Consider the following 16,389-nt stretch of genomic DNA (forward strand, 5'->3'; position numbering starts at 1 on the left):
AGTCTTCCTTTTACAAACTGACTACTCTCCCAGTGCAGAAAAAAAAATTAAATAGTTAACTACTGTGGAAAATAGTTTTCCTAACTGCAGAGATTTTTACTCATGCTAGTATCTTTATATATGTGTGTGTGTATATATATATATATATATATATATTTAGAGAGAGAGAGAGAGAGATGGTACCTTCATAGGGAGAAACTTTTCTCAAGCTCCTGCACGTCTGTATTTCAGGTTCTAGAACTGACATCCTTTGTCAGCAAAGGCTGACAAGATCTGGGAACAAACTTGTTTGTGCAGGAGCACACAGTCAGAGAGAAAGACATTGTGCATCACCAGTCTCATTTTCAGAATAGATATGGCTCCAGACAAGACACCAGCTGAGTAAGAATGCTAAACGCTTCGAGGAAAGGGAATTTTTCTTCCTACTTAGTCACCAGCACCAATTCCTGTACATTCAATTCTGCTTCCCCTTATCAAACACCCTCATTTCACACAGTATTGTCCATGGAATGACACTTGCTCCCAACACAGGGCCACTATCTAATTTCTAAAAGCACAAGAGCAACCCTTGGAGTTGCAGCCTTCACTTTGGTGTATGAGAATAGGAAATTCTATGTACTAAAGCCTACTTCTCTACTAACTGTGAACAGAGATGTTGTTTGCCTAATAGCTTTGATTAGGTTTTTAAAATTACAAGCCCACCTCCCTGCAGCTCAGGGGGTAACTGTGTGATGAAGAGTATTTTTCTGTCAGAGGAAGAATAGATGGGAGGATGTAATAAACCAGATGCCAAGGCCTGAAATGCACCTAACATCTCAACTTTGTAGCAAAGCTAGGACAGTTTGTGGGAGAATAAAAGCGCATCTACAGCATACCAAAAGTCATGCCTTTGCTTTTGCATGACAGTATGCACGACAGGAAGTCTGCCTTGGTTGCATTTTGAGCAGGTTTTCATATCTCCTTTGTAGAAGTGTGGTTTAGGACTGATTAATGTATGTCTTTTAGCACGGCCTTTCACTGGCATGTATTAATACATGACTTTTAGAAAAACACAAATGCATCCCAATTTAGTGTAGCAACTCAGCAGTCAATGGCTAACACCATTGTTGTGTGAGATGATCTTATTTTTTGGTAATTACATGTCCTTAACACCAGGTTTGGGATCTCCTTGCAGAGATCCTGTTTGCCAGCCACCAGCCCAAGTGCATGAATGCTTCCTGCAATTCCCTTTGCATTGCCCTACTGCTAGGCAGCCAAAGACATTACTCTACAGCTCTCTCCCTGTTTTAATTCACTGTAGCTTCAGTCTCTTTATGGATATCTGAGAGATAACACTGAGCAACGTGCAGTGCTTTGAGATTCCTTTTCAAGTCCAACAATTAACACAAACACTACCCTTCCCTTGGACCTATTACCACGCCACAAATGTTTTCAGATACAGGCTAGAGCCACAACAAACACATTTCTCCAAAGCCTACAGGACGAGACAAGAGTGTATGACTGAACATTTAATTTAGCCTGCAGACAGCTTTCCTGGGTTTGTTTGTGCCAAAATTAAGTCTAAACAGCTCCATAAACCAAGCAAGCGTAATTGTAATTTCACAGATGAGAAGTGCACAGAAGCAAGGAGAAGTGATTCTTCATTTGAGTGCTCAGATTACCTAGCAAAAGTATCAGATTTAATGTCCTTCCATGCACGAAAGCTGTCTGCATACTTGCACATAAACAAGTTGGGAAACTTCCCTTGCTGGCAGATGAAGTTAAGTTAGGATAAAGCCCAACAGAAACAAACAACTAAAAGGGAAACAGCCCAGCTCTTCATGGCAAAGGCAAAATAAACATGTATTGTTACATCTTAAAACAGCCACATCTGCCTTTTGCTGTGTGGATCCCGCCTGCTTTCATAACCCAACACTCACTTAAAACACTGCACTGCAACACAGTGATGTTAAATAACACACCCCGCTTTTCTTAGTGGAAAAAACCTTTTAGCAATGGATAAATGAAGGCATTGGAGCACCCTCTCGTGGCAGGCTGGAAACAGCACGAGCAGCCGCGATCAATCCTTTTACCTTGTTAGCTGAAAATGTGAAAGTTTACACTGAGTCCCCACCTGGGGCAGAGCAGGCACTGGGAGCCCAGTGAGCTTTATTCCAGAGCCGGGCTGCACCTAGGAGCGGCTGCAGGCTTTGCCACCGAGCAGGAAATGAGAAACAAGGTGTTTTATGGAGCAGAAGTGCTGCCATGGCACACAGAACACGTCCCTGTGCTTCTGCTGTCACAGTGCTTGTGTGTGCATGGAAAGAAAGACACGTGCCAAGTGTCGTCCAAATTTAGCTCAACCCTTTGACAACAAAGTAGATGGAAGTTATACAGGCATATTCAAAATATGAATTTGAATTTCTGCACAAGACTACAGCCAACCTCAGCTTTGACAGACATAAGCCCTGTGGTCTATTTCAACTTTTTTAAGCATATCTGTATTTCTAAGTGCAAGAATTACCACACAAACAATGAGCCTGATTTAGAGGACAGTGCCTTCTTTATGTACATTTTACACCTAAAGAACTCAAATATATTTATTTATGATGACCTAAAACTGAAAACATTTTCTAACAAAGCAGATGTAACAAGGGTTCGACCTGCTGGACTTCTATCTCTTAGGATAGCTATGGCAGGCCAAGCCACTCCAATCAGCATTTGGACACCTGCTGAGTTTGCAAATCAATCCCAAGGCATCTAATGCACCTCTGGAAGAAAAAAAAAAATAGGAAAAATGGGCTTCTTGTTCTTCTGTAGTTCATACCAGACTCAAATTTATTAAGATTAGTAAAAAAAAAAAAAAATCAAATTCTAGTTTCTTCTAACATGAAAAATCAGCTCCTTCCCCACATCTATATTGCAAACCTTATATCCACAGGGTTAAGATCCTGAACTTAAAAAAAGACTGAATATAACTTGAAACACTAGCACTACAAAACACTACCATTTTCCTATTTATTCTAAGGATCTTCTGTAGATAAAGCCTTTTTAATCTCATAAAGTACCTCTGCTTTCTCTATTTATTCCAACATAAACTTATGTAAACCCGACAAACACAACCCCAAACAATGTGCATACAATTGATGACTACTGAAAAAGTATTTTGCTGTGCTTCAGTGAGTAATCAGGCCAGAGCACAGGTTTCACAGTGGTATTGATCACACAAGCTCTGTTCATCCCTCCCCAAGCTCAGACATCTCCCTGCCTCAGAAAGAGATCCCAAAATCTCCCCAAACCCTACTCATCTTCTGAGGCAGGAGAGGAGAGCACAGGAATCCTGTAGAGAGGTGGCTCTCACTATTTTATTTTTAATTTATATTTTACTGCCACAAATGATAAAGCTCATCAGGCCTACTTGATGCCATTGAAGTCAGTGAAAAGCAGGTTTGAAAACAAACCAGAATTGAGAGATATCATCACAAAATGATCAAAGAAACCAATTTCAGAGCACCTGTTCAAGGTCTCACCTCCACCCCAACCTTTATGCCTTGATGAAGCTTCCACTGGGAGAGCAACTTTACCAACACTACTTATTAAAAACAATAATATTTCAAAGAGCACACAAAGGACACTCAGCAATTCACAGTTCAAGTTGTAAAAACTTGCTATTTTAACTTCAGTATCTAGGAACTGAGCCTGAGAGTTGCCACTTTATTAGACTGAGGTTTTTTATTTGTCAATTTATAGATGAAAAAACTTAATTTCCAAGAGAAAATGAACCACAAATCAGCTCTCAGACAATGGATGTCATTTCTTTTTCACTTGTATTGAAGGGAACAGTGACCATAGAAAAAGCCTTATAACTTAAACTTGTCTTTTCAGAAAAAAAATTGCATTAAACACAAGCATTAAGTCCATGTTTACACAAACCAGCTCAGGCCTGTATAACCTTGAGTTCTGCTGCACCCAGTGACCTAATGGAAGAAGGAAGCCAGGTCACTATTCAAAACATCTTCAAGGTTATTCATATTTCTTACAGCGCATTTCCTTCTTCCTAGATGACCCAATTTGTACCAATTTTTAAAAGATTGGCATAAAAAGGCTTTTTTACTGCTCAACAGCCACTACACTTTCATTAATTGGCCAGTTTTGACAGATTGCAGGGTGGGAAATAACACTTTATTCTTTTTTTTTTAAACTCCTTAAGGCTAATCTAAATAATCTTTCCAGTTTCCTTCTATTATTAAGCAATTTTCAGAAATACCATTACAGCTGTACCTTAGCTCTATTTCTGGTCTTGGCTTTCCTAAGCAGCAGCCCAAAATTGATATTCTCATCAGTCGTGCAGCCTCCCACGGGTTTTTGAATAGCAGCAGTAAAACTGAACAGTCTTGTTAACTCTGTGACACTGCTGGTTAGCAAAACCAACTCTGAGCAGCAAAGGCTTGGAAATAATCTTGAGAAACTGAGCTGACCTTGCAGGCTAAGGAAGGCCTCATTATATTAATTAACACTCCACCTTGGGTTTGAAGGGCTATCTTCACAATCCAGGGGCTATGAAATCAGAATGTATAAATATTTTGGGGGTTTGTCTAGAAAACAGATCTGCGCTCTGTAAACACCTTTTAGATCTCTGATATTTAGGGTTAATGTAGGAGGTAATACCAATCTACTTGGATATGATAATATTTAAACAAGCTCCTAGCCCGGGCCATGTTGGAGTGTACACAGATTTGTGATGGGAAAATGTCTCTTCACTTTGCAGTTCCTGTAGGTTTTGGTGTGTTTGCTGAGGAGCACCACTCTCTGCAGCTAACTTTTTAAAAAAAAATTAGTCTAACTGAAAACATAATCTGAAGAACAGGAACACTTCATAATCTATGCTACATGCTCCAAAATGTATAATATTCATAAAATTTAGCCAATATTCACGCAATTTCTTTCAACCAGAAGCAAGCCTGAAACCTGTTTCAAAACTAGCCACCGTGCTGATCTTAACTGAGATGACAACAAATAGGAATAGCCAAGACATGCCTGATGCTTTGTTGTTGGGATTACCATTAGAGAAACAAAGGAGAAATGGACATGGAAGTGCACAGGGTCACAAACCCAGAATGTTCTCATCCTCTTATCCTATAATTCAATTGCTAATTTGACCCAAAAGCAGCAGGAGATGGTTCCCCTATGCCTTTGCCATATACAGCTTATAACAAGAAGCAGCTACTTCCATTTCACTTCAACAGCAAATAAAAAAAAAAAAGAAAACACCATACAAACCACGAAAGAGACCAAGATCCAACTCAGTAGCATTATAAAATAAAGGATGAGGCATGCTGTCCTATAGAAAAATGAGTGTTCCTTCATTTAAGAGCTACTTTTCTTACCTAACTGTAGTCCCAATTCTTGCATCACTATTGTCACAGAAAACTTTCAAATTAATGTAAGTGAAGCTCCAAATTTATTAATACAGGTAGTTATTTTTAATTCAAGTATCTTAGTAAGATTAAGATTCTGAGGTTAATGTTTGGCTATAAAAGGAGGGGAATTTCTTGAAAAATAAGTAAAGAAGTATGTTTAACAGACCTCTAAATTGTTCTGCTTAATTAGCTGCTACTGAAAGCCGCCTGTTAAAAAGTTAATTTACACCCAGCTGCAGACAGGCAAGCGTACTGGGAGATGCTCATGTCTCTATGGAGAGCCCACAAAGCACAGGCAACTTCCGAAGCAGATATGGGTAATAGAACTAAGCTTTGTTGTTGTGGTTTGCAGCGTTACCAACAGGAAGCCTCAATGGTTTTGTAAGTGTCACTTATTCCAGAGAGAACAATCTCTATGGGTTATACCAAGATCAGCCTTTAAAATAAAGTATTTCATAACCACAAAGCCAGAGAAACGTGAAGGATGATGCAGTAACGGTGAGAAAACCGTGACCTCAGACCCAGCAAGTCAATGCTCCTGCACCTCAGCACAAGTTTTTTTTTCTGCTGTGTGGAGGAAAGGAGGCTGCTAGTGGCCCAAACAACTAAGAGAAGTATTTCTTTACCAGTAAATACTGTGCTGAAGGCTCTTAAGAAGGAAACTCTACGCCTACACTGCAGATTCACCTGCAAAGCCAGTCCTGGGGCTATGTGCACTGCAAGCCTCGTGTCACCTGTAATTACAGACTCCTGGACCACTGCTAATGGCTGGGGGATTTGGGAGACCAGGTTGGAAACAGGATGCACCTGAGGCTTTGGTCTGTGGTCATCCATCCATCCATCCCGGGCTTTTTGAAACCAGGTGAAAACGAGCTCTGCAAGCCACCACACAAAAGCCAGCTGTATTACTTTTAACAACTTCCCCTCGCATCCTTACTGGAGTGAGTACAAAGTGCTGGTTCTTGTTTTGTATTAGTTGGATTTTGATAGTTTCTTATGACTGTAAATTAGTCAGCTGTCAGCAGTACTTAGAAGGCAGTTTACGGATAGTAAGTATCCTGGAAACATTAAGTTGTGACAACTAAGAGAAATGAGCTAGAATAAATCATGCTAACGATCGTCTGGCTTTAACTATAAAACAAAGACCTGCAAAGTACAGCTTGACTTGGGCAAGGACTGGCCTGCTTTAGGAACAAACAAACATGATATATGCTGAAGTGGGTCACAGAGCAGGTCACTCCTCCTGAACACCACAGAAAACATGGTTTCAGGCTTACTGTCCCAGAATCTGTAATAAGTACCAGCCATAAAATATTCCTGAAGCCAGCCCTGCTAGAGCATCTCCAGGAGATAGTCCAACTCTCCCCACTCTAATTATGTGAGCTGGTGATCCCACTAGATTAAAATAGGATGGTTTAAGACACTTGTAACAATTTGCTTGTGTGTCCCTGTTCATTTTCCACTGATTTGTTCACTTGGCCATGTCCTTAATTCCAAAAAAAAAATCCCACAATTTTATTTTTTTTTTGTAAAACATTGCACTTGCAAGCAATAGCAAGTTTGTGAAATATTGCTAGAACAACTTGTACCACACCATCTGCTACATGGGGAGAACTGAGAAGTTAGAGATATGTCTGGGCTTTGAAATTTGATTTTTAAGTTGGTTCTGAGTAAAAACCTTTAGAGGTAACTTCATTTCAGTCTTACCTTCTTCAGACTGTGTTCTCTGTCTATGTGAAAAGAATTAGATCAGTAGTCAGTATTAGATTGTCCTTTCCATTGAGTTGGTAGTCTCCTCTCTTTGGCAAAATTCATTATGCAAAAATACCAGCTTAGCACAAGGTATAAAAATCAATATTTAATGCAGTGGATCTGCAGGAATAATTTAGATATCATGGAGAAGGATGCAATAGAGAATATGCCTACAAATTCGTGTTCTACAAGGGATGTTCCTCTAGACACTCAGCTGAACTGTCCTTTATTCCTCAAATAATTAGTTAAGAGTTATTTATATATTGTGGTCCCACAAGATTTCTGATTTACAGTACAAAAAGCCAGGCACTGAATACAGTGATTATGTTCCATCTGCACGGGGTATTTACTGACAGGAAAGTCTGTGGGCAAGTAGCTCTGGCCTGAGCTTGCTGCATTTCACTGGGATGAAGAATAAAGAACATTTTAGGCAGCCCACAAAGTGCAGTTGTTAAACTGACCCTATTTTCTCTCCTTCTTTCCATTTTCCCGCATCCAGCTTTTCAGTTTCAGAATTTCAAAGGGACAGTGTTATTTATGCTTCTTCCTATTTTAGAATGTTTTTATCATGTGTCATAGCACTCTGACTGCCTTAGGGGAGCTTTAATGATAATTTTATTTTTAAAAGTATAGGCTTATCTAGCCTGACCTTGATGCACATAATAAAAGGTTGCTAAACTCCTCCTCTAGAAAACAAAACAGGGAACAAATGTCCTGTGCCTGCTGGATCAAAAGCTCAAGTGTGGCAGAGCCTTCCACTACCCCAAAATATATCACCAAGGCAACTGTAGCAGTATTGCAAACAGGTATTGCAAAGGCTTCCCAGCCAGGATTTAAATAATCTGATTTTCCTGCAGTATGTGCTCTACAACACTCAGCAAGTCTTTTTGGAGATGAAAAGCATGCTAACACCATTCCAAAGAGTATCTTGGTACAGTAGGCTGTTATCAGTGCTGTTCTGAAAGAAAATTACAAGTGTCACTGTTCAAAGGTCAAAGCAGCTCAGTAGAGTCCATGTAGCTTGGAAGTTGTTGGTTGTTGCTGCTTGTTCCCCTTTCCTCAAACAAATTTCTAAAAGGATAAGGAGATAACTGACTTCCCTCTTCACTCGCCAGTTCCTTCTCTGGAAGGGAAATCTCATCCTGTAATGCAAGCACTTCTTGTCTTTGCTGGTTGTTGATCTGTAAGAACTTGGTTTAAGTACTGTTCACTGCAGCTCTTCCCTCTCGAGCTGTCCCTGTGGTACTCATGAATTCTGATGGAGTGCACATGGGAACACCAGTGTTTGAACAATCCTCGTGTTCACACTCATCCTTTCTACTACACCAACAGTAACCAACATGCTTACAATCCACAGCCTGCTTTTGTAAGTCACTGACAACATGCCAGGAATGCTCACAAAGGGGTGTTTAGAAGGGCTAATTGCAGAAGACTGCAAATTCCATTATTATCTTCTTGCATCCTGGAGAACTCCGCTCCATAACTAACGGAATCCCATGAGTGTATCAGCTTGCTTAGGACTTTCCTACTCAATGTCACACACAGCACTCAATACCACAGTGAGCTGAAAGCCCCAACAGTCTAGGTGTCTGTTCTCATGATGGAATAGTGGGGTGCCACAATGCAGATCCCTTGCTCTTTCCATAAAACAGAAAACATCTTCAAATTCTTTGTTCCAAAAGTACATCCTGAAGTAGGTAGTATCTCTCCTGTAGAGCTTCTGCCACACAAACTGTAACCCAGCAAATAATCATGGGACAAATTGGCTCTACTCAATCTCTTGATTTTCAAGGACATCTATAGTTCAAGTCAGCAGGGTGAAAATGTTTGTCTCAGATTTCCAGTAGCTTAGCGGAAAGGGTTTTACACTTCATCCATTTGACTCAAACTGCTCTTCAAAATCCTGTAGCAAAATGGGTCTGAGGCTGAAAACATTGTTTATTTCCACCCTTTTCATAAACAATCCAGAAGAAGCAACCCCTGAAAATGAACCTTGGCAGGAGTACTCGGCAAGGTTTGCTGCTGGCACAACGTGGTAGGAAAGCTGACAACACAAGCTAGGGATTTATAAACGGGTTGTCTTCTTCACATCCATGACTGCATCAAGGAAAGCCAAGGAAGGGAGATAATCCAGCCCTATCCTGGGACTGGCTGGTTTAGCCACTGGTCCAAGGGTGCTAACCCACAATCCTGTGCTTTTGCCATCACTTTCCATACACTGTGAATACATGTCCCAGAAACAGGATGGAAGGTCGCGTTCAGAAAGAAATTACTAGAAAAGTGGTATCTGGATCAAGTAATACCACCAGCAACCAGAGCATCTCAGCAGCAGAAGCATATGACTCACTTAAAGAAAACCTGGCTTGCTGCTGGCTAGGTAAAATAAGAGAGCAAGGTCATTAAATGAAAAATAAGAATACAAGTTGATGATAAAAAATTCCCTTGGACAAGGAGAGTCAGGATCACAGGAAACAGTTTCTCTGACAAAGGAAGTGAACTCCAGATGTAGGAACACTACATGCATTTTAGTTTTTGCCCAAGACAAGTATTCCAAAAGATACCCAACTTTACTAGCATTTGCTACAGATTATTAATATTGACTTGTCAACTCATACCTAGTAAAATGTGAATGGAATCAGGAAACAATTTAACACAGCTAAGGCATTCACCAAGATGGAAGAGGAGTTTGAAGCCTGCTCTGAACCACTCAAAACCTGGGTTGCCAAAAAGTCCCACCCCTTCCACATAATCTAACAGAATAAAAACCTGTTTCTTGTTTTTAAGACACACCTTCCTTTACAGTCTGGAAGGAAAATAGTCCTAAGTAAAGACCCTAAATAAAGCTACATCCATTCCCTTACCACTGAAGCAGATACCCTAAGCAACATAAACAGTAGAGAAATTATTTTGAAAGATACAATCACTCTTATCCCAGAGCAATGTTCTTTTTATGTGGTACTGAACAGTTTTATTCAGTGTGTTGGCCTTCCAGGCTCATTCTTGTTTCTCATTCTATGGAAGACAGAGCAGAAGGGCTAGCAGGGCACACAATTTGTCTTCTTGCTGTGCATGCATGCTTCAGAAAGCTTTTCCTCTCCATTTCCCTGCCACTACATGTAAATAATTCTCCCTACTGTCCACCTTTGAAATTTAGTAGGGTGTGGGGAGGAGCTAGAAGGAATTGTTCAAGATGCTGAACTAAATTACTACCAAAACATGCAGCAATAACACAAAGAAGTGCTTGAGTCAGTGTCAACTGTGTTATTGGGAAGTCACTACACATCCCCACATGCTGTAATGCACTTCCCACAAACGTCCTTTCTGTCCTTGCCTTGTAAGAGCAGGAACCAAAGAGTCATCCTGGTACCAAAGCATGAGAAGACAGCTTGACATCAGCAGGAGTGTACACAGCAGCCTCTGCAGCATTCTTGCTCTGCTAGTAAAGACTTAGACACACCCCACTGAAAGAAGTGGGGTATGTGCATAACTTCTGAGATGTCCTTAACACTGAGTGTGCAGTCTGTGATAGCAATGTTTTAGCCAAAGTGCCTTTTAACATACAAAAATACAAAGAGTAAAACGTGAAGTTGCAATAAAATAACAACTCTTAGTTTAACTGTGGGTCAGGCACTCAGAAAGCATGTTCTGTTTTGGTTTTAAAACTGATACTGCTCCCTGAACTCAAAAGCTGTGATAACACTGAGATTTTTAAGAACCAGATTTAGTGCTGTGCTCTTGTTTTGATAGATACTTACATGTCAGCAATCACAGAAGATGCTATTTACTTTTAGACCGCTGGTTGCAAGTTCCTTAATCTTTTTGCCTGAGCTCATTCTATTGAGCAAAAGAAAATGTGTATTGTCAGAAGCAGCCTTGCTTTATAAACACTGACAACTCTCTCTCCACTTAAAGCCAAGCCAGCCAAGCTCTCCAGAGCTGATTCAGGTCTTTAAGATCTGAGATGCGTCCGCACATCTACTCTCAACATGCTTGTCAAGGCAGACAGGTTTCAGTTGATCTTATGTTCCAAAACTTGGCAACATAAAGCACAAGTAAGTATATATATATATGTTAAAAAAAAAAAAAAAGAAACATTGTTACAAAGGAGATTTAAAGGTGTGTGGGTTCTTCTAGAGACGTGTACATGAAACATTTCCAGTCTTGGTTTATAGCAGTAAGAACAGAAGTGGACAGGCAAAAACTTCAACCTAAAATCAGATGGCAGCTATAATACCCCAGTCAAAACGAAACTGTTCGCTCTGTCAGGACCGAGACAGTCCCACAGATATACAACGGCAAGTCACAAACGCCTCGGCAAACAGTCGGACAAGGCACATGTTACCTTCACCTTTGTAAACAGAACCAGAGCTCGGAATCGCCGCGGTGACAGCGACCGAACCCCGCAGGTCCCGATCCCCGGCGGTGCCACCTCGCTCCCGCTGTGGCTGGCGGGCAGTCCCGATCCCCAACTCCAGCGGGTGTGGGGGGGGAAGCTCCTCCGAAGGCGAGCATCCCTCGGGACGTGGGGGCCGGGACAAGCATCCCCCGGGACGTGGCGGCCCCGCTCCCCTCGCCTGCCTCTCCCCTCCCCCAGTAAACCCACCACAACAAAAGAGGGAGGGGAGGAAGGCCGATCGCGCCCCTTTCCCCCTCGCCCCGGCCGCTCACCGTGCTGGGTGAAGACATTGAATCCTCCCTCTGCGGAGCGCCCGGCCGCCTCCCGCCGGCGGCTCGCCGGCCTGGCCGCGCTGCTCCCCCGCAGACCCCGCGGCTGCTGCTGCGGCGGCTGCTGCTGCTGCTGGAGCCCCGCGCCCGGCTCCCCGACGCGGCCCACCTGCTGCCCCATGGCGGGCCGCGCTCACATCCCGCCGCTCCCGGCCCGGCAGGCGCGCCCCGGTCCTTCCGCGGCCGGTCCCGGCGGCTCCCGCGGAGCTCCGGGCTGGGGCTCACGGGCTCGCCCCCGCAGCCCCCGCCGCCATCTTAAACCACAGAGCGCCGGCGGAGCGGGGACGGAGCGGCTCCCGCAGCCGCCTCCGGTCCGCCCAGGGAGGGGAGGGAGCGAGGGAGGAAAGGAGGGAGGGAGGGAGGAAGGGAAGCTGGGATCGAGGGAGGGCGGCTGCCCCCCCCCGCCCCCAGCCCAGACCGCCCTCCCGCGGCACGCAGAATCCCAGGGTTGTTTGGGTTGGAAGGCAGCTCTATGGATCACCCAGGCCCAAGACAGGGTCACCTGGAGCAGGTGACAGGAACGCGTCCAGGAGGGTTTTGAATTTCTCCAGGGAGGGAGACTCCACACCCTCCCTGGGTAGCCTGTTCTAGTTCTGCCACCCTCAATGTAAAGGAGTTCTTACTCATGCTGAGGTGGAATTACTTGTGATTTAGTTTATGGCCATTGCTCCTTCTTCCGTCTCTGGGCACCACTGAAGAGTTTGGCACCATCCTCTTGGCACTGCCACAGGCACGCACATCAGTGGGGACGGGCACACGAGGGAATGCACCTGGACATGGGATGAGGGGCAAGAGCCACTCGGGTGACTCGCCAGATCACGCCCCAGGAGAGGCCTCCCATCCTGGCCATGAGCAGCAGCCCAGGAGAATCACCGAATCCCCTGAGATGGAAGGGACCCATCAGGTCCATCTTTCGGACCTGACAGCCCCAAGAACCAAACCTGAGACTGTCGTCCAGAATACTTCTTGAACTTTGTCTAGCAATGGCCGTGGCCTCAAGGCTGCCCCAGCCCGAGCACCACTGTCCCTTTAGGCTACAGCCGGGCTGGTTTGCCTACAATGAGCAGCATGAGAGTAAAGCCAGGGCAGTGTGCCCAGCTGTGGAAGGGAGCAGCAGTGGGCTTGTCCTAAGCTGTGCACAACGAGGTTGTTGTAGCCAGGTGAGGGTCGGCCTCTTCTCCCCATCAGCAAAGGACAGGGCAAGAAGACACAACCTTGAAGCTGTGCCAGGGGAAGGTCAGGTTGGATATTCATTAGGATGAATTCCTTCACAGAAGGCATGATCAGATTTTGGAATAGACTGGCCAAGGAGGTGGTGTAGTCACTGTCAGGAGGTGTTTATGGAAAGACTGGATGTGGCACTCACCACTCACTGGTTGACACGGTGGTGTCAGGTCACAGGTTGAACTTGATGAGCTCAGGGTCTTTTCCCACATAATTCATTCTGTGATCTCCGTGGGTTACCAGGCTCTGGGTTGATTCCTGGCGCTCCCACCAGGACTTGTTGTCCTGGCCAAGGGCATGGAGGAGGAGGAAAGCACTGCTGTGTGAATAACATCCAGAGTGGTTGGCAGCAGCTTCTTGTTGTTGGGTGGTTGAACATACACTCAATTCTGTAACTAATTAGTAAACCAATTTGTTTCACCTTCTGTAATATTAGCATAAGGTGCTCCAATCAAAGCAGAAGGCAGGAGCAGGAGGTTTTTTCCTGAAAGATAATGGTGCTCATCACAGTTTAAAGGAGCTGGGCAGTTGGAAGTACTTCTCTCTCCATGCTAGCAACTATTTCAGCAATGTCTTGGTAATGTTGCTTCATCCTGGATGAGCTGCAGTGCCGCTCCCCTCAGATGCCCTTACCACTGAGAACTGATGTGACAGTGACAAATTGGCTTGGTAACACGCAGGGCCAACCAGCTTCTAACCTCTGTGTCGCTGTCCTGTGCTGGGAAGGTGAGGCGACATTTCTCTCAGAGCTTTGCGAAAGCCAGCTTTCAGTGACAGGAATCTAAGCTCATGTTTACCTTCCCAGGAGGTCCATCCTGGTGCATGTACTCAAACTGAGCCCTGCTGCAATAATAATTTGCCTAAAATAGGGGTGGCTCGTCCCACTGGACTGATGTGTACTCTGACAGGCTGCATGGAGTAAATGGGAATGAGGAGCACATGGAGCCAGAAATGCCTTAACTCACTAAATTAAAGAACTAAGAACATTTGGGAGATCGGGAATTACAAACAGACCTGCTAATATCACACAACAAAACAGTTCTTAAAATAGTGCTGGGAACATCCAGGGAGCAGCACGGGGTACATGGTGCCAAGTCCAGGACCTTGTACGGACATGGTTATGTGGATATGAGCAGAGGGTGTTCCTACAGAATGGGCAGTCTCGGGCAGAACCAGCCCATGGTAAACTCTGCAGTGGAGCTATTTCTTGGTCTCATTCCAGCTAGAATTTGCAGGATTTGGCATTTATAAATCGTTTGCCTTATAAACAAAATATATGTTCTCTGGAGACTAGAGACAACAAACACAGAACTCCCTCGTGCCATTTGCAGTTGCCACGTAGCATAGAGCCACTCTTTAAAAATCAACAGAAATACTGTTTTTCTTTCCTAATGCTTTTTACTTGCTGATCGTGAAGAACTATCCAGAGGAAGGCTATTAGTATTTTAAAAGAAGATACAAGTGTCAAGAGACTGTTATATGCAAGTGCACCAAGGAGAATTGGATTTAAGCAGTATTCTTATTCCTCAGATTTCATGAAATCCCTCATTTTCTCTCCCAGCCCCTTCTGCACATAGAACAGCTTGCTGTGGATTGCATTAATGTCCAACTGCAGGAAACTTTTCTGACACACAAAACCATCTTTCCTGGGGATGGGTTCAGGCAGGGACTTTCTAAGAAGGCTTGTTGCAAGGAGAAGAGGGCAGCAGCATGGGGTTTTTGCTGTTGTATAATGGTTTTTAAAGATCATGCTGTACCCTGTAAAAAGAGAGAAGGAGCTCCAGCTCAGAGCTCCAGCCATTGCTTGATGTGTGCTGAACAAGCCAGAATGTCAGACTGTGCCCCACTTGGTCCCCTCAGCAACATCATTTTTATGGTGTCATACAAACAGGGGATGCCTTGATTGGTGACAGCTCTTCTGGTCCCTGCTAGAAGCGCAATGGGGATATAAACAAGAAACTCCCCAAACTGAAAAGAACTCTGTGCTGCTGAGTTACTGATGACACTGAGCCACACTGTTCCTTGTTGTTAAAAATGGAGGCTAGTAAGTATTTACTTCACAGAGTGTCATGGTTATTAACCATGCAAAGCCAAGAGGTAAAACCTGCACCAATGCTATCTATTTTTGTCAGCTGTGATGCTATCAGCCTCATGAAGCATCAGGAACAGGCTGTTTTTCAAGGGTAATTTCTTGTGAAGAGGTCTGGCACCATCCGTTAATGAGGCATCAGTAACAGTTACTGTCCTGGCGATTTTGGGTTTCCAGTCAATCTGCCATTCATGAGCTGTTCAAGTAAGTGGTAAAAAGGCCCAAGGCAGCATTGAGGTTACAGTCATGTGCCTGACAACAAACGTGGTATTTGTAGAAACACTTCTGAATTGACTTTAAATATTAATGGTATATCCATTTCTTGAAGCTTCTTATAAGCACTGACAATGCATTTGCTCCTCATCCACAGTGTGCTCCAAAAATCACACACTCAAAAAATTGCTGGCTGAGCAGTCTTACGTCATGCTGTGCATGACAGTCTAGCTGTCATCTGCCTGAAGGGTGGGTTCTGTGCCAGAAGGAGCCTGTGGACAAATTGGAGACTCCTGAGCCTGACTGTTGAGTTAACTGGGCAGTTTTTATTTGTAACATAGGAAAAATTAGCTAGAAGGATGTTGGTGGCAGCTTAAAAATTAATTCTAGCAGTAATCTTTGCTCTTCTTCCAGATCATATACCTTCTGTATACCAAAGCTGTACAGAGAAACAGATGTGTGTGAAATATTTGACTAGTATTTAGGATGCAGATATATTAGTTAAGGTTTTTGCTAAGTGAGCAGAACAGCAGAGGCCTGATTGAGGGATACCTGTGTACCGCATGTCGGGATTTTTGTGCCTTTATTCAGTGCCAAAACAAGCTGTGGAGCTCAGGACAGCTGCAACTCCTCTGAGATGTCTGCAAGGCATTGGGTACTGCCCACCATGGCCCAGGGCAGTGCTGCTCTGGGGAAGTAACAGTTTTTGCCCAACAGTACAGAAGGGCTCACATGCAGCCCTTGGCAGATGGAATTTCCTCTGTCAATAACTCTCTTCCACCCTAGATAAAAAAAAAAACCTACACATACACACTCCCACAAATGTGTATCCCACCACCCAAATCATCCTCCCCCTCTGTGGAAGCAGCCTTTTTTTCTGTCTTTTTTACTGCTTCGGCATTGTCCTCATTCAAACCACTCTTCTGACACTGCCACATCTAAACATTGACGCCAGCCAGGAAAGCCAGCAAAGGAAGGGCTCCATGC

The 16,389-nt window shown here is 43.8% G+C and overlaps 1 protein-coding gene across 1 annotated transcript in view; it reads right to left on the reverse strand.

The window, feature by feature from the left end:
* Positions 1 to 12,140, reverse strand: part of ABL2 (ABL proto-oncogene 2, non-receptor tyrosine kinase) — a 44,789-nt gene extending 32,649 nt beyond the window's left edge. Inside the window, exon 1 of the mRNA XM_041419996.1 lies at positions 11,820 to 12,140. Coding sequence (XP_041275930.1) covers positions 11,820 to 11,997 — 178 coding nt within the window. The 5' untranslated portion in view covers positions 11,998 to 12,140. The remainder of the gene's footprint in view (positions 1 to 11,819) is intronic.
* Positions 12,141 to 16,389: the final 4,249 nt, after the last annotated feature.

This window comes from Onychostruthus taczanowskii, unplaced genomic scaffold (assembly GCF_017590055.1).
Source record: "Onychostruthus taczanowskii isolate IOZ18803 unplaced genomic scaffold, ASM1759005v1 scaffold63, whole genome shotgun sequence".
Taxonomy (NCBI): Eukaryota; Metazoa; Chordata; class Aves; order Passeriformes; family Passeridae; genus Onychostruthus; species Onychostruthus taczanowskii.